Source organism: Scyliorhinus torazame, chromosome 17, assembly GCF_047496885.1.
Source record: "Scyliorhinus torazame isolate Kashiwa2021f chromosome 17, sScyTor2.1, whole genome shotgun sequence".
Taxonomy (NCBI): domain Eukaryota; kingdom Metazoa; phylum Chordata; class Chondrichthyes; order Carcharhiniformes; family Scyliorhinidae; genus Scyliorhinus; species Scyliorhinus torazame.
In genome coordinates, this window is record NC_092723.1 from 176,625,336 (window position 1) to 176,643,352 (window position 18,017).

At 46.9% G+C, this 18,017-nt stretch overlaps 1 protein-coding gene across 2 annotated transcripts in view; it reads right to left on the bottom strand.

Moving 5' to 3' along the window:
• The window catches only part of grin2aa (glutamate receptor, ionotropic, N-methyl D-aspartate 2A, a), a 475,972-nt gene that overhangs the window by 114,011 nt on the left and 343,944 nt on the right, over positions 1-18,017 (bottom strand). For both annotated transcript variants that reach the window (XM_072481712.1, XM_072481711.1), the window contains exons 7-9: positions 8,535-8,703; positions 8,195-8,348; positions 5,116-5,241 (exon numbers count right to left, since the gene is read on the bottom strand). In XM_072481712.1, the coding sequence (XP_072337813.1) occupies positions 5,116-5,241; positions 8,195-8,348; positions 8,535-8,703 (449 nt within the window). The remainder of the gene's footprint in view (positions 1-5,115; positions 5,242-8,194; positions 8,349-8,534; positions 8,704-18,017) is intronic.

The following is an 18,017-nucleotide window of genomic DNA, read 5'->3' on the forward strand; positions in this document are numbered from 1 at the left end:
TTTCAAAGTGTTCCTCACTTTTCAACCTGCTTAAATGGAAGTGTTCCAAACAGAGTTCTCACTGCAATCTATAATTCCTTGATAAATACATAACTTTAATTTTGAGAATGTTTTATTTAGTTTGTGTCAGTGATGAATGATTAGCAGAAACAGGTTTGATTTTCTTAGTCCCTTAATATAAAAGTAGGTGAACCTCCAAGTGAAACTGGGTGGAAAGCAACATGGGTGATTGCAAAATTAAAGATAAATCACTGGCAGTGTATTTGGCAGGAATAAAATCATCCAACAAATGCAAATGAAGGAATACTGAACAGCCTGAAAATGTAGTATTTCAAGATAAAGTTTAACAGTATGGATGCAATATGTGACAAAAATGGAAGAAGAAAAGCAAGGAGAGAAATGCCAGTGGCTGCAGAATTGAAGAAAGGAAAAAGAGGTGAAGTCATGTTTAGGATAACCAACATCACACTAAAGATGTGCCTTAAATTAGGAAACAACCATCTTCAACTCAACTGCCATTCTTGAAGGCAGGCAGAACTTTCATGCTCACTAACAGCCCCACTATAACTGCCTTAAATATTAAGAATTATTATTCTTTTCTTTGTTTCCTCAAAGAAATATACTTTTAATTATTTATTCTTTAAGGGATGTGAGCCTCATTGACAAGGCCAGCATTTGTTTCCCATCCCTAATTGCCTTTGAACTGAGTGGCTTGCTAGGCTACTTCAGAGGGCAGTTAAGAGTTAAACACATTGCTGTGAGTCTGAAGTCACATGTAAACCAGACGGGGTAGGAACAGCAGATTTCCTTCCTTTAAGGACATGAGTGAAGCAGATGGGTTTTTACAACAAGCAAAAATGGTCACTATTACTGAGACCAGCTTTATATTTCAGATTTAGTAACTAACTGAATTTAAATTCCACCAGCTGCCGTAAAGTGATTTGAACCCATGCACACGGGGCAGTAGCCTAGGCCTCTGGATTACCAGTCTTCCTTTTTAATGCCCTAGCATTACAGTACTTCACGACTGGCTGACCCAGTCATTCTTCGCTCTAATCTTTCTCAACAGAGCTCTGTCTGTAATCTTCTTCAACCCTCCTTCTACCTTCCTTTGGTCTCTTCTTTCTGCTTGCTCTTACAAAGAGTGCAGATGATAACAGAAACAAAAAAGAGGGTAAAAATATAATCAAAAGCTCTTTGGCTGTAAAGTACTTTGGGATGTCCTGAAGTGGACCAAGGCAGTCTTTAAATTGAAGTCAGTCTCACTTTCTTCTGGCTTTCATTTGTCAGGGATAATCTTGCCATTCAGCAAATGTATTCTATTTATCTGTAGAGCCTACATATAATTCCATTCAACTGGAGCCTTGTAGCATAGACTGAGTTTGTAGGATTACTGAGGTTTCATTTTAACAGATTATTCAGTAAAACTGAGGTGTTTCTACTTCATAAAAATGCATTTGATGGTGAGGAAGCCTGTAAAATAAAATGAGAATAAAATGGTCAGAAATATAAAAACAGAGCATAATCGCCTCTATAAGTATGCAAAAAGGAAGAGAGTAATAAAATAAACATGGGTCTCTGAGAGGCTGAGACAGGAGAGATTGTAATGGGGAATAAGGAAATGGCAGAGACATTTAACAAATATTTTGGCAGCTTTTTGCCTGTGGATCCCAAGTAGCAATGCAAAGTGCCCAGATCTCCAACTTTATAAAATGTTAATTAAAAAATGACTTTTTGCACTGTTGGGGGTGAGGCGGGGGAGGGGCAGGGGGCTTGTATAATGGGGGGGACTTGGAGAGACCCCTTCTAGATTGTAGTCCCCATGCAGGAAGTGTCTCTATGTCTGCTTAGACACTGCACCCACGCTCGCACCGCCCCCTCACTTCTCCCCCCCCCCCCACCTGTGCAAATGTCTGCCACCAGAAATCTGGCCATAAGCTGGCCATAGCCACCTGCAGGATCATGGAGGCCAACTGGAAAATACCAGTTGTCCACCTTTAATTTGCATTAAGTAGCCCTTAATTAGCCATATGGACTACCTACCACATGCGAGTGGGTTTTTAAAAATTTGTTGATAGGATCTGGGCATTGCAATTATTGCCCTTCAACTGAGCGACTTGTGAGGCCATTTCTGAGGGCATTTTTCTAAAGAATCAGCCACGTTGCTCTGGGTCTGGAGTCACATGTTCTAGACAAGGAAAAAATGGCAGATTTCCTAAATGACATTAGTCAACCAGATGGGTTTTTAACGGCAACAACAGTGGTTTAATGGTCATCATTAGATTTTGAATACCAAGTTTTTATTGAATTCAAATTTCACCATCTGCCATGGTGGGATTTGAACCCTGGTCCCCAGAGTATTACTCTGCATTATTGGCCCAGTTACAATATTACTATACCACCACCTCCCCACTCAATGCCGCCCCTGCAAAAATGGCCTGCAGGTGGGATGAAGTTAGTGAATTGGCACATTGGCTGGCAGGACTATTTCTAGTTTCTGTCCACTCTGTTCCCAGGGGAACTGGCAGGAGTTCACAATCCTGCCCTTTGTGGCTATCTTCATAGCAGGATACACAAAATACATACCAGAAATTGTGGATAATCAAGGATCTAATGAAAGTGAGAAACTTAAAGTAATTAATATTCATAAAGAAAAAGTACTTGAGAAATTATGAGACTGAAAATCAACAAATTCCCTACACCCGATGGCCTGCATGGTGAGATTCTAAAAGAGGTGTCACAGGGAGAGTGAATCCATTGGTGATCTCGTAAAATCTCCTAGATTATGGATTGGTCTCAGTGGATTGGAAGGTCGCAAATGGAACATTGCGCTATTCAATAGAGGGAGCAAGAACACAGGGAACTACAGATCAATTACCCTGACATCAGTTGTCAAATAAAGCTGGAATTTATCATTCAAGAAGTAGCAACAGGCACTTCACATATCACAATATTATTAGGCAGAGTCAATATGGTTTTATGAAAAGGGAACAGTGTTTTGACAAATTGTTTTTTTTTAGGCTGCAATTGGCAGGGTAGATAGAGGGTGACCAGTGGATGTAGTATATTTGGATTTTCAAAAGGGATCCAGTAAGATTCCAGACAAACGGTTATTGCACAAGATAAGGGATAATAGGCTGGGAATATATCGTAGCATGGATAAAGGATTGGTTAAAGGACAGAAAACAGAGTAGGAATTTGTTGGAGATGATCATTGCTTCGTACTTGCATGGCATGAACATACTACTATGTTCATGAAACGTGAACGTTCCATAAGGTTATTTATTCGTTGAAAAGTGAAGCTGACAAGAATAACATTGAATCACAAGGAAGCCGTGATCAGGTCTAAAATTCTGCACGCGTAATTTTTTTCTACCAAAGATTTCAACTAATTGATACAGTAATGATATACCTTACAAACAAGACTTCAGGAAAGATATCTTTTAATTTCAATATCAATAAAATTTTACAGACGGGACTTTTCTTTTTGGAATGCAGCTTGTCCTTTAAAACTCTGCCTTTTGCTGACGAGTACAAATACTTCATTACTGAGCCAGATGGCAGCGTGAGATCCAAGGTAGCTGTTGGCAGCATGGGGCTAATTTGACTTTAGAATATTGTAAAAAACTGTTCCGTATAATACTCAATACCCTCTGAATAAAACATACCGTTCAGGGTTTGAAAGTGACAGGATGTGTTATGTTTGATAATATTTTCAGCAGTACTTGCAAACTAAATGTATAATTTTCAGTAGCCAAGTAGCTCAGTAAAGAAATCAAGGTTTATGGGGATAAGGTTGAAAGTGGAGTTGAGGATTATCATTTCAGTTCAGCCATGATCTCATTGAATGGTGGAGCAGACTCAATGGACCGAACAGCCTACTTCTGCTCCTATGTCTTATGGTCTTAAGGAGGGTGCCTGCTTTTTAACTATGATGAAGAGAAGGTTTGTGTCTTTCGCAACATCAGGAAGTCCCAAAGCACTTTACAGCCAAAGAAGTATTTATGAAGAATAGTTATTGCCGTAATGTAGGAAACACAACAGCAAATTTGAACGAAGCCACAAACAGCAATGTGTTGATATTTAGCTTTTTTAAAAAAAGTGATGTTTGGTGAGCGCTATTTAGTGCACCGGAAATAACTCATCTACCCTTCTTTGAAACATTATTAAGCAATTTTTACATGTGACTGAGAAGGCAGATAGGATCCTCAGTTTAACAAAAGGCAGCACTTCTAACGGTGCAGTGCTATGGAGTGCTAGCCTGAATTTTGTACTGAAGTTCCCAGAATGAGATTTGAATCCATAACTTTCATTCTAAGAGGTGAGAGCATTAGTACTAAGCCACAGCGGATCTTAATCAAATAATAATCCTGCCTGCCAGATGTGTGAGCTCGAAGGAGAGTAAGGTAATTCTCACTAGTGTTCTGGTCAATATTTATTCCTTAATCAGCATCGCAAACACATTGGGTGGGATTTTCAGCGCCGCCGCAGTTTTGCAGTGGTGGAGGCAGCCCGCCATGACCAGCGACGGGATCAGAGGATCCTGCCACTGTCAACGGGCTTTCCCGTTCTATGCCCTGCCGTCGGGAAACCTGCAGCAGGGATTCGCCATCGGCAGGGTCCTCTGATCCCACCGGCGAGAACTGCTGGAAGATTCCAGCCATTGTCTGGTCATTATCACATTGCTGTTTGTTGGAGCTTGCTGTACACAAAATGGCTGCTGCATTTCCTGCATTACAACAGTGACTACACTTCAAAAGTGCCTCACTGGATGAAAAGCATTTTGGGTTTCCTGTGGTTGTGCACAGTGCTGTACTAATGGCAGTTGTTTTTTTAAAATTCATGTTTCTGAGCATTAAGTGAAACAAGAACTGTCCTAAACCTGTGAAGCAGAAGACCAATTTCGTGTGTGCATTGTTATGACCTTTTTTTAACCCAATCCAAGTGCTCCATTAGGGTTGGAATGCAATGCCATCAATATCTAATGCCAGCCCAAAATTTATGTATCAGCACCCACCATGTAATTTGTAATGCTGGATGACAAAGGAAATGTGTTCATTTTCACAGTTCTAAACACAAAAAAAATGAAATCAAGATAAAGAGCATTCAGCTTACCTCTCCCCTTTGCCAAATTTCTGTTATACCCTAATGGGCTAAAGTACTCAAATGCAAAAACAGCAATGGCTGACACAATGAGCAACGTGACAAACATCATGACCCATACAGCAGCACTGAAGGGCTCTGGAAGAAAAAGATAAAACTTGAAGTAATTCATAAATCATCCATTGAAAACAAAACACAAAGGCATTGTGAAGACTACCATGCCATCACATTGGCCCTACAACACTGCTAGAAGAGAATAGCACAGACGTATAAATGGCAGCACCCTGTTATTGCCTGCTTATAGCAGCAAGGCATTCTGGAAAGTTTTACTTAAATTAAAATAAAAGGACTTTGGCCAAAACTTTCCAGCCCCCTCATAGCAGAATCTATTCAGGATATTTGGCAGCCCAGCCAAATGTGCATTGACTTTAGCAGGACCAAAAAGGCAGCAGGCAGCGACAGAACATCCCCCCCCTTTGATCCTCAAATCTGGAAAATAAAGGATCAACAATAAATTCTCCCATTTACACAATGATCCAAAGTTTCAAAATCCCACATTTCTTTTGTAACATCTCCTTAAAGCACCTTTTTGGATGTTTTATTATATTGAAGGGATGTATGAATCCAAGTTGTTATTGTTGTCGAACATGCTGTTCAAATAGTCTCAGGAATTTTTTTATTTATTTGAGAGTGAATGTAGTCTGGCTTAGCACAGTGGGCTAAATAGCTGGCTTGTAAAGCAGACCAAGGCCAGCAGCGCGGGTTCAATTCCCGTACCAGCCTTCCCGAACAGGCGCTGGAATGTGGCGACTAGGAGCTTTTCACAGTAAATTCATTTGAAGCCTACTTGTGACAATAAGCGATTTTCATTTTCATTTCATTTTAGTCAGCTTTTTCACTTGTCTCCTTGGAGTGAATGATCTCTGCTTTTGCCACTGATCCTGAGAGACAACCCACCGATAGAATATGACCAAAGCTATCTGTAGATGACTCTCCAAGTAACTTTTCCTTTCTGCTTTGTTGAAAAGAACTTTCTGTTTGTTAGATACTTTCTCACATGTCATAATGAAAATCAGAAGTTAGTGGAGTGGAGAATGGAGCTTGCATCCTGCCATTCTACTACACTGCACACAGACAACTTTCCGAAACACTGTACAGGTATTTATGGAGGAAAGTGACTAATCTCAGTGTGCTTCGGCGGAACTCCTCAGTATGGTGAGAAATTGGGATGCCATTTTTAAATGGGGTCCCCATCTCCGAGGCCCCCAAAGCAACCCCAAACATCCCCCTAAGCCGCCCCCACACACACACCTGTGCAGGGCAGCCCCGGCTCAATCACCAGCATGTAAAAAATGCCAGGTTGGCACCTTGGCAGTGCCAACCTGGCACCCTAGCAGTGCCCCTTCCAGCTGGCAGTGCCACCTGGGCACCTTGGCAGTGCCAAACTGGCACTGACCGGGTGCCAGGTGGCACCAGCAGTAATAGGGTGGCACCCTGCCCAAAGGTTAAACACCTGGGGGCCTCAAATCCCCTGGGAGAACCCCATGAGTGCCGTTCCATCTGGTCCCCGTTTCAGAAGACCAGTATCAAATGGCGCCTCCCAAGGTCTCCGAGGCAAAGGAGATAGATCCCATGCCTCGGGTAACTCGGGATTCTGCACATTAAAGTATGATTAGCTGTCTCGCTTTAATATGCAGATTTGCTAAAAAGTGATCCCGCCCACAATGGGCAGGATTTACGTCACAACGTCTCGCGAGATCGTGTTAGATCTCATGAGGCGTTGCGAGGCAGGTAGATAGCGGGAGCAGGGTCTCCTGGCTTCTATTGCCACCTTGCGCCACGGCGAGCTGCTATTCGGTTAATCAGAAATCTATCAATCGTTGCTTTAAACATACACAATGACTGAGCTTTCACAGCCCTCTGGGTTAAAGAATTCCAAAGACTCACAATGGTGGGGGGCTGGTTAAAGAAGGGGATGATCTCGAAGGAGGGGTACCTCCAATAGGCCCAAGGCGCTTGCAACAGAGACTCTCCTCTTGCACTACACCACCCCACACAGCTAAAGCTGCTGGGTTTCCCGCATCGCCTGGGTAAAATACCAGTGGAGGCGAGTTGACCAATAACTGGCCACTTAAGGGTTTAATAGGCCCAAGGGCCGGTTATCTGACACCTCCCCAACCACCATAAAGTTTCAGATAGGTCAGAAGTGGGCAGGTAGGCAGTGGAAGGCCACACATTGAATTTTACACACCCCGTGCCTGCAAGTCCACTGGCAGGGTAAGCATAAAATCCAATTCAAAGTAAATGGTAACTGCTTCAAGGAGAAAATAGTTCAGAAAAGTTGCTTAATTCACTGTCATATATCCCCTTGCCAGCAGTGTCATGATATTCAGATAAACATCATGGTGCAAACATACATACACACTGATGGATAGATCAACGGACCAATCAATACACACACAACACCACAGCCAATCACAGGGAAGAGCATACACACTATAAAACGGGGAACACGACACTTCCCGCTCATTCCAGCAGGAGACAGCTCAGGGCACAGAACTCACAGCAAGCCACTCAGACATTCACCATGTGCTGAGTGCTTCTCCAAGATAGTGTTAGGGCTAGGTCCACAGGTTAGAGGGTAATGAATGAACCACAGTAACCAGTTTACAGATGTTGTTATTGTTAGTGATAAAACTGAGTTGTACCATCCGCAACCGTGTTGGTTCGTCTATGTAGCAGAGCACCCAACACGACAAGCAGAACTTCATTATCATTGTGCAAGTTAAATTAAACTATTATTTAAATCTTAAGCAGATGTTGAAAAGCCCGCCAATGCCTTTCAAATGCTGGGGGTGCCCCTGTTTGGCCATGGTGATGGTGATGGAATTGGATCTGGAACATAGAAATAGGTTATTTGGCAAAACAGGTCTATGCTAGTTTTTCTGCTATAGACGAGTGTTATGCTTCAGTGTTAATTAAGGTAGATTGCCCCAACGTATTGTTGGGATAAGACCCCTACTATTACTGGGTCATAGACTACAGACAAAGGAATGAACAGTCACAGTAAGACATCTTTTATATCATTTACCTAAAAATGCAGAAGGGGAAACTGTGCCATTGCTGCGAGATACCATAACGCTGATTCCCGTTTCCACAAATGGTACCGAGAAGTCAACAACTTCAGATCTCTCCTCATTAATGGTCAGTGAACCAACTGCCATAGCCGCTCGTTGATACATCACCTAGGGGTAGTGCAGGCAACAACAAAAACACGGAATGGAATTAGGTTAAAACACACAGGCTCCGAGAGAGTTTTACTTTGTTTGTATCTAGCGGTTCTTTTTGGAGTTTTTTATTTGTTTGCTAATGTATTCTAACCCTAAAGTTGCAAAGCTTCTTGCGACTGTTTATTACCTAAAGCGACTTACATCACCAACCATTCCATTCCATACACCGTTGATTTTTTTGCCGTGCTTCCCATTTGATACCAGGTACAGATCATACGTGAATTTCACGGTATTTGCAAGTTTCTTCAAAATGTCGATGCAAAACCCTTTGCAGCATTTCTTCACATATATCCCCTTGCCAGTAGAATTGCTGACAATAGAAGAAAATAAGCATTTGTAAGTAATGAGACAGTAATAACAAATAAATCTACTACCAGGACATGGACTCCATTTGATGCCACTGTCAAAACATACATAGCTAAACAGTTAGATTTCGGGCTAATTACACTGAGCAGGAAATCACAGTTACTAAATTCATAATCTGGATGCTGATGCGATCATCAATTCACACGCGACGGAGAGTTGAAGTGAACAGTGGTTTTAATCAGCTAGAACTGTGCCTGTCTGCGACTGCTCTGCACTGAGAGCCGCCCTCAGGACAGCAGATCTATATACCTCCCCCAAGGGGGGCGGAGCCATGGGCGGAGCCCAGAAGGGCACCAACATGATACAGTGCAATGTAATATGATACAATGGTCCATAGGTGGAGCCCACATGGGCAACAACATAGTACAATGCAATACAGTGGTGAATGGTTGCCGTGATACATTCACCACAGATGCATAAAACACCATCATGTTTTCTATCTGTTATTTTAGTGAAGGCATCAGTGAATTAAAATAAACCACTGCTAAGCTGGTGGTGAAAGGAACTTGAGACAATTGTGTTGAGAGTCCAAATAATGGGTGGATTTTTCAATTGTTTCCTAATTGGGGCTGATTTAGCTCACTGGGCTAAATCGCTGGCTTTTAAAGCAGACCAAGGCAGGCCAGCAGCACGGTTCAATTCCTGTACCAGCCTCCCCGACCAGGTGCCGGAATGTGGCGACTAGGGGCTTTTCACAGTAACTTCATTGAAGACTACTCGTGACAATAAGCGAGTTTCATTTATTTTTCATTCATTTTCATTTCATTGTTGCCTCCGATGGGAAAAGCAACTACCAACTACCCTGATGGCTTTCCCCGCCGTATTTCAAACACTTGGGAAAAAGGTTAAGGGGCTGGTCCAATGATTTCATACTGGTTGGGGGTCTCATTCAACCAGACAGCAAACTCGGCTCCTGAGAGATCGGGACACCCTTTTAGCATGATTGAAAACAACAACAAAAGAACAGACACGGGAACCCCCTCCCTATGGACCTCCCCAGGGGAAGTGTCCCCCTGGCCCCCTGGCACTTCCCCTGGGACATTGCCGGGCAGTGCCAGGGGCCAGTGCTGGGGGAAGTGCTAGGGGCAGTGCCCTGCCAGAGTACTGCTGGGAAATGACCTTCTCCCATCTGGGGATGTCTTTACCTGCGCACCCCCAGCAGAGACCATTCGCCAGGTTCCCAGTGGTCCAGACCCATTGTAAACTCTGCTGACAGGGCCTCACACTGGCGAGGGTGGAAATTCTTGTATGGGAGATAATACAGCGAGGAAGCCTGCTAAGTATATTATAATCTATTATAATGGGATTCCCGGCATTTCATGAGGGGAGCCCCGTTATATCACTAGCTGGGGGGTAGGGACAGTCGAGTGGGGAAATTGTTTTGGCATTCACCCTCGATTCTCCGCCACTGCTGCCATTCCACTCACCAAAAATAAGGGTGGAAAATCCCCTGACTGGTCACAGTAAATTCAAAATTATATGTGATTTATAATCTTAACTAAACCTTTCCGCATTTTGTAAATTAAACATCCATGCAATTAACTATTGTGACTGGTCAAACATTACGGGTGGAATTTCCTGGCTGTTCATGCCGGTGGGATATTCCGGTCCCACCAACGGCACACGGGTTTCCCAGTGATGAAGGGTGCAGTCACCAGAAAATCCCACTTGCAGGCCGCCTCCGCCATGATTCAATCTTGACTTATAAGCAATTTTTTTAATAGTTGGATTGGATTTGTTTGTTGTCACTTGTACCGAGGTAAATGAAAAGTATTTTTCTGCGAGCAGCTCAAACAGATCATTTAGTACATGAAAAGAAAATACATAATAGGGCAACACAAGGTACACAATGTAAATACATAGACACAGGCATCGGGTGAAGCATACAGGGTGTAGTGTTAATGAGGTCAGTCCATAAGAGGGTCATTTAGGAGTCTGGTGACAGTGCGGAAGAAGCTGTTTTTGAGTCTGTTCATGCGTGTTCTCAGACTTTTGTATCTCCTGCCCGATGGAAGACGTTGGAAGAGTGAGTTAGCAGGGTGGGAGGGGTCTTGATTATGCTGCCTGCTTTCCCAAGGCAGTGGGAGGTGTAGATGGAGTCAATGGATGGGAGGCAGGTTTGTGTGATGGACTGGGCGGTGTTCATGACTCTCTGAAGTTTCTTGTGGCCTTGGGTCGAGCAGTTGCCATACCAGGCTGTGATGCTGCCTGATAGGATGCTTTCTATGTAAAAGTTGGTAAGAGTCATTGTGGACATGCCCAATTTCCTTAGTTTTGCTGGTATGAGGGAGAGATTGTTGTTGTTGCACCATTCCATTAGGTTCTCTAGCTCCCTCCTGTAGTCTGACTTGTCGTTGCTCGAGTTAGTGGTGCGGTAGTCGGTATTAGGGATATTACGGTACCTAGGTTGAGGCTGTAAGACCATTGATGTGGGAGGTACCTTAGATATGAAGATCATTGGTGAAGCCTGCCTGCTGGTTCCGCCCAGTAAGGCGGAGTATAAGAGCCTGTGTCTCCCCAGCAGCTGCATTCTGTACCTGCTCTGCTGGGGGAAACATCTAGTCCAATAAAGCCTTCAATTGTCATCCAATCTCGCTTCTGGAGTTATTGATCGAGCATCAATTTATTGGACTAGATTTTAAAGAATGGAGCTCCGAATCAAGCCAGAGTATCTGCAACTCAGCCCCCACGCGGCAAACTCAGCGGCAACCTTCAAACACTGGCTGGCGAGCTTCAAAGGGTATCTCAGGACGGCCACCACTGCACCCACGGAGGACCAGAAACTGCAAGTTCTCCACTCGAGGGTGAGCCCAGAGATCTACACCCTCATCGAGGATGGGGACGTTTCGAGGCCACGATGGCCCTGTTGAAAGGACACTACATTCGCCCAGTAAACCAGGTTTACGCCCGACATCTGCTAGCGACATGGCGACAAATCCCAGGGGACTCGCTGGATGAATTCTACCGCGCGCTCCTGGTACTAGGTAGGAACTGTGACTGCCCGCAAGTTTCAGCCAGCGACCACACAGAACATTTAATCCGGGACGCATTCTTTGCAGGTATGCTGTCCTCCCAAATCCGTCAGCGGCTGCTGGAGAAAGAGACACTAGGCCTCAAGGAGGCACGGGCCCTTGCCAGCTCCCTGGATGTGGCCTCCCAAAACGCCCGTGCATACGTCCCCGAAACGCGCGGCAGCCCCTTGAACCCACCCACGGCCGACCTCGATGCATCCCCCAACCCCCCACAAGCTTGTGCCGCGCGGCTACCAGGCAACCCTGGGGGGCCCCGCTGTTATTTTTGCGGGCAAGCCAAGCTGCCCGGCCCCCTCCTCCACCTGCAAAGGTTGTGGCAAAAAGGGCCATTTCGTGGCAGTATGCCAGGCCCGGGCGGTCGCCGCTGTCTCTGGGGGCGAACCGGGGCCGCCCCCACATCTCTCTCCACGGGTCATGTGTGGGCCGCGGGCGCCGCCATCTTCTTTTTCCCCAGCCATGTGTGGGCCCCGGGTGCTGCCATCTTGTTCCCCAGGGACCACGTGCGATGTGTGGGCACCGCCACCTTGCCCACCCCCAGCCATGTGAGACCCGTGGACGCCATCTTGGCTGGAGTCTCAGGACCCCAATTTGGATGACCACACACGCCTGAGGAAAATCTCCAGCTTTTACCACGACTCGCCTCGGTGACCCTGGACCAGTCTCGGCCCCGAACACTCTTGACCGCGACGACGACCGTACTAATCAACGGGCGCAAAACATCCTGCCTGATCGACTCCGGGAGCACAGAGAGCTTCATACACCCCAACACGGTAAGGCACTGTTCTCTTCCCATACACCTAGTTAACCAAAAACATCCCCCTGGTCTCCGGGTCTCACTCTGTAGAGATCAAGGGGTTCTGCGTAGCGAACCTCACGGTCCAGGGAAGAGAATTAAAAGATTTCCAACTTTACGTCCTCCCTCACCTCTGCGCTTCCAATGCAACCTCCAGAGCTTAACTTTTGAATTCGGCGGCCCTATACCTCCCCTCACTGTCTGCAGCCTCGCGACCCTCAAGGTTGATCCGCCTTCCCTTTTTGCGAACCTCACCCCGGATTGCAAACCCGTCGCCCCCAGGAGCAGACAGTACAGTGCCCAGGACCGGACCTTCATTAGGTCGGAGGTCCAGCGGCTACTGAAGGAAGGTGTTATAGAGGCAAGCAACAGCCCCTGGAGAGCTCAAGTAGTGGTTGTAAAGACCGGGGAGAAGCACAGGGTGGTCATCGATTATAGTCAGACCATCAACAGGTATACGCAGCTCGACGCGTACCCTCTCCCCCGCATATCTGATTTGGTCAATCAGATTGCACCATACAAGGTCTTTTCCACGTTGGACCTCAAATCCGCCTACCACCAGCTCCCCATCTGCCCGGACGACCGCAAATACACTGCATTCGAAGCAGATGGGCGGCTCTACCATTTCCTAAGGGTTCCCTTCGGTGTCACAAATGGAGTTTCGGTCTTCCAATGGGAGATGGACCGAACGGTTGACCGGTACGGTTTGCGGGTCACATTTCCGTACCTCGACAATGTCACCATCTGCGGCCACGACCAGCAGGACCACAACACCAACCTCCGCAAATTCCTCCATACCGCAAAAACCCTTCACTTGATCGACAACAAGGACAAATGCGTGTTCAGCACCGACCATCTAGCCATCCTCGGCTACGTAGTGCATGATGGAGACATAGGCCGAGATCCCGAACGCATGCGCCCCCTCATGGAGTTTTCCCTCCCCCACTGCTCCAAGGCTCTAAAACGCTGCCTGGGATTTTTTTCATATTACGCCCAGTGGGTCCCCAATTATGCTTACAAGGCCCGCTCACTAATCCAATCCGCAGTTTTCCCCCTGTCGGCAGAGGCCCGCCAAGCCTTCAGCTGCATAAAGGCGGACATCGCATAGGCCACAATGCATGCAATCGAGGAATCCCTTCCCTTCCAAGTCGAGAGCAATGCGTCCGATGTAGCTCTGGTGGCCACCCTCAACCAAGCGGGTAGGCCCGTGGCCTTCTTCTCACGCACCCTCCATGCTTCAGAAATCCGTCATTCCTCCGTTGAAAAGGAAGCCCAGGCCATTTGGGCAGCATGATGGCATTGTGGATAGCACAATTGCTTCACAGCTCCAGGGTCCCAGATTCAATTCCGGCTTGGGTCACTGTCTGTACGGAGTCTTCACATCCTCCCTGTGTGTGCGTGGGTTTCCTCCGGGTGCTCCGGTTTCCTCCACAGTCCAAAGATGTGCAGGTTAGGTGGATTGGCCATGATAAATTGCCCTTAGTGTTGGGTGGGGTTACTGGGTTATGGGGATAGGGTGGAGATGTTGACCTTGGGTGGGGTGCTCTTTCCAAGAGCCGGTGCAGACTCGATGGGCCGAATGGCCTCCTTCTGCACTGTAAATTCTATGATAATCTATGATAGTAGAAGCTGTGTGGCACTGGAGGCATTACCTGGCCTGCAGGAGATTCACGCTCCTCACTGATCATGTAGCTTTCATGTTCGATAATGTACAGCGGGGCAAGATAAAGAACGATAAGATCTTTCGGTGGAGGATCGAGCTCTCCACCTACAACTATGAGATCTTGTATCGTCCCGGGAAGCTAAACGAGCCTCCTGATGCCTGATCCCGCGGCACATGTGCCAACGCACAAGTGGACGGACTCCGGGCCCTCCATGAGGACCTCTGCCACCCGGGGGTCACTCGATTCTTCCATTTTATCAAGACCCGCAACCTGCCGTACTCCCTCGAGGCGGTCAGGACCGCCACCAGGAACTGCCAAATCCGCGCGGAGTGCAAGCCGCACTTCTACAGGCCAGAAAAAGTGCACCTGATAAAGGCTTCCCGTGCCTTTGAACGCCTCAGTATGGACGTCAAAGGGCTCCTCCCCTCCACCGACCGCAACACGTACTTCCTGAATGTGACTGACGAATACTCCCGGTTCCCATTCGCCATCCCCTGCCCCGACATGACCACAGCCACCGTCATAAAAGCCCTCCACAGTATCTTTACCCTGTTCGGTTTCCCCGCCTACTTACACAGCGATAGGGGGGCCCTCCTTCATGAGCGACGAACTGCATCAATTCCTGCTCAGCAAGGCCATCGCTTCGAGCAGGACAACCAGTTATAACCCCTGGGGAAACGGACAGATAGAGAGGGAGAACGGAACAGTCTGGAAGACCATCCTACTGGCCCTACGGTCCAGGAAGCTCCCAGTCTCCCGCTGGCAGGATATCCTTCCCGATGCACTCCACTCCATCCGATCACTGCTGTGTACCACGACAAACGAAACACCTCATGAACGTCTCCTTGTCTTCTCTAGGAAGTCTTCCTCCGGGACCTCGCTCCCAACATGGCTGGCAGCTCCTGGATCCATTCTGCTCCGCAAACATGTGCGGCACACAAGTCGGACCCATTGGTAGAGAGGGTCCATCTCCTGCACGCTAACCCTCAGTACGCCTACGTGGCGTACCCCGACGGCCGGCAGGATACAGTCTCCCTGCGGGACCTGCCGCCCGCTGGATCCCCACCCACACCCCCGCCACCAACCCCACCCTCCCTCCCACCGGCGCACCCCACGGCTTCCCCCTTCCCAGGTGGATCGGTTCTTCCACTGGTCCCATTCAGGGGTGATGAAGCTACCGAAGAAGCCGAAGTCACGCTCCCAGAGTCACGGATGCCCGAGCCGGTGCCTGCATCACCGCCAAAACTGCGATGATCACAGAGGACGACCAGGGCCCCCGATCGACTAATTGCTTCATTCTGATATGTACATGTAAAATGAATACTGTAAATAGTTGTGACATGTAATAAGGCAAAACACTGTACCACCGACGGGTATCACCATAACCTCCACCACTGTATGACGCGAGACCACCACCCCTGACGGACTCTTTTTTTAACAGGGGGTGAATGTGGTAGTCTGTATTAGGGGTATTACGGTACCTAGGTTGAGGCTGTAAGACCATTGGTGTGGGAGGTACCTGAGACATGAAGATCATTGGTGAAGCCTGCCTGCTGGTTCCGCCCAGTAAGGCGGAGTATAAGAGTCTGTGTCTCCCTAGCAGCCGCATTCTGTACCTGCGCTGCTGGGGGGAACATCTAGTCCAATAAAATCTTCAATTGTCATCCAATCTCGCTTCTGGAGTTATTGATCGAGCATCAAGTGGTAAATCATTATATCAACAGTACTAGTTTGTAATTCCCAATCGACTGAAATATTCTGGAAATGCCAGACTGAATCTTAATTCTCAAAAGTGGGTGTGTTGTGATTGGTTCAGCGATTAAAGTTCAAAACATCTGATGAGAGAACTTAACCCCCCTCAAACCTGGCGACTTCTACTTTTAATGGAGATGGGAGAAAGGGTGGGTGAGAACACCACCTGCAGAAGATGGATGGTTATTTAAATATTTTAATGCCCCCCCCTGCCTTTATTTCAACAATGATTCTATTTTTAACCACAGGCATCCAGGTTTCCCAGGCCTCAGGAAACCTAGCAGGTGAAAAGAGATAAGAAGAGCTAAATCTATAACATAAGTACCTTTATATCAACTGCTTGTTGGTCAGGAGCAGCAGGAGTGTTTCTTGTTCTGATGGAGAGCTTGTGAGATGGAAATAAGTACTCCTGCTCCTCCTGGCTCACAACTAGTCGTAAAAGGGCACTACCTTCTCCCTCAAGCTACCTCACCTCCTTTTAGCTGCTGTGTTTTCCAAGGCCTGGGAAATTCAGCTAGCCAAGGTTAAACTGGAAAATGAGGTTAATCATTAAAATATTTAAATAACCATCCAATCTCCTCCCCACTATCTGGAGCCTTAAGAGACCATTTAGCACCTGAAAGACATGTACTCCTTCGCCGAGTTTCTCGGTCAGTGCAATCATTTCACCCCGTTTCTACAGAATTTCTGTGAATCTTTCAGTTCCCTGGACATTTATTCTGGAATACCTAGGCTTACTTGGAAGCTACATCACTGAATGACCTTATTAACAACAAACAGACTAGATCTATCAAGAAATTCTGCCTTGCATCAGATCAGCTACAATCAATGTTTTGTTTCTGTGGCACTTGTTACTATACAGGGACAAAATCTTCTCTCAGGGCATTTCTGAAATGCACAAAATTAATCACAGTGTCATAAATAGATTACATTTCACTTCTGGGAGCAGTACTTATAATAGGTTGCAATCAGGAGACAGAGACCGATCCAAATTACAGAATAGGCTGTTTATAATTAGGCTTTCAATTTTTAAGAAGTTTTAACTGATTAGGGAATTCGATATCATGGAGATTTGATATTATTTATAAAACTATAAGATTCTTATTCCTCCTCTCTTGAGCAAACATGTCAATGGTCACAGTGTTATATAGAATTACATTCAGGATATATTGGGTGGGATTCTCCATCCCGGAACGCCTGGATCACGTTCCCTGATGGGCCGGAGAATCGGGCATCGGGGCAAAATCAAGTTCTACGCCGGACGCCAACCCGATCGCGATGCTCTGACCCCTCACTGGCATTGTGAATGAAGTCCACGCTGCATGCCAGTGGGCAAAGGGGGTAACCCCCCCTAAGGAGTTATGCCCTTGGCCCTCTGTGAGCTCCACCATGCCAGGGCCAAGATGGTAGCGACCAACTGAGCTCATCCGAGGGCCATCCCTCAATAATGTACTGCCTGTCCACGCCTCCTCAACCAGACCCGCCCCATGCCAGCTACAGGGACCCCTGTATTAGAAGACCCCCCCCCCCCCAAGGACCATGTAATAGGGGGACCACCCACAGGGACCCCTGCAGTGAGGAGACCCACCAGGTACAACATCATTAGTTTGGTGGGGAGAGTGAAAGCCGATCTGGCAAGGTGGGACGGCCTTCCTCTGTCACTGGCGGGTCGGGCACAGGCGGTTAAAATGAATGTGTTGCCGCGATTCCTGTTTATTTTTCAATGCCTACCGATTTTCCTGCCAAAGTCATTTTTCAGGGAGATTGAGGGAAGGATTACCTCATTCATATGGGGAGGGAAGGTGGCCAGAGTGAGAAAGGTGCTGCTACAGAGGGGAAGGCAGGCAGGGGGGTTGGGTCTCCCGAACCTGTTGTACTACTACTGGGCGGCAAACGTGGAGAAAGTGCAGAGCTGGGTCAGAGGCGTTGATTCTCAGTGGGTCAGAATGGAGGAGAGTTTGTGCAGGGGGTCGGGGCTGAAGGCACTTGCAACAGAGCCGCTCCCGATAGCTCCGGG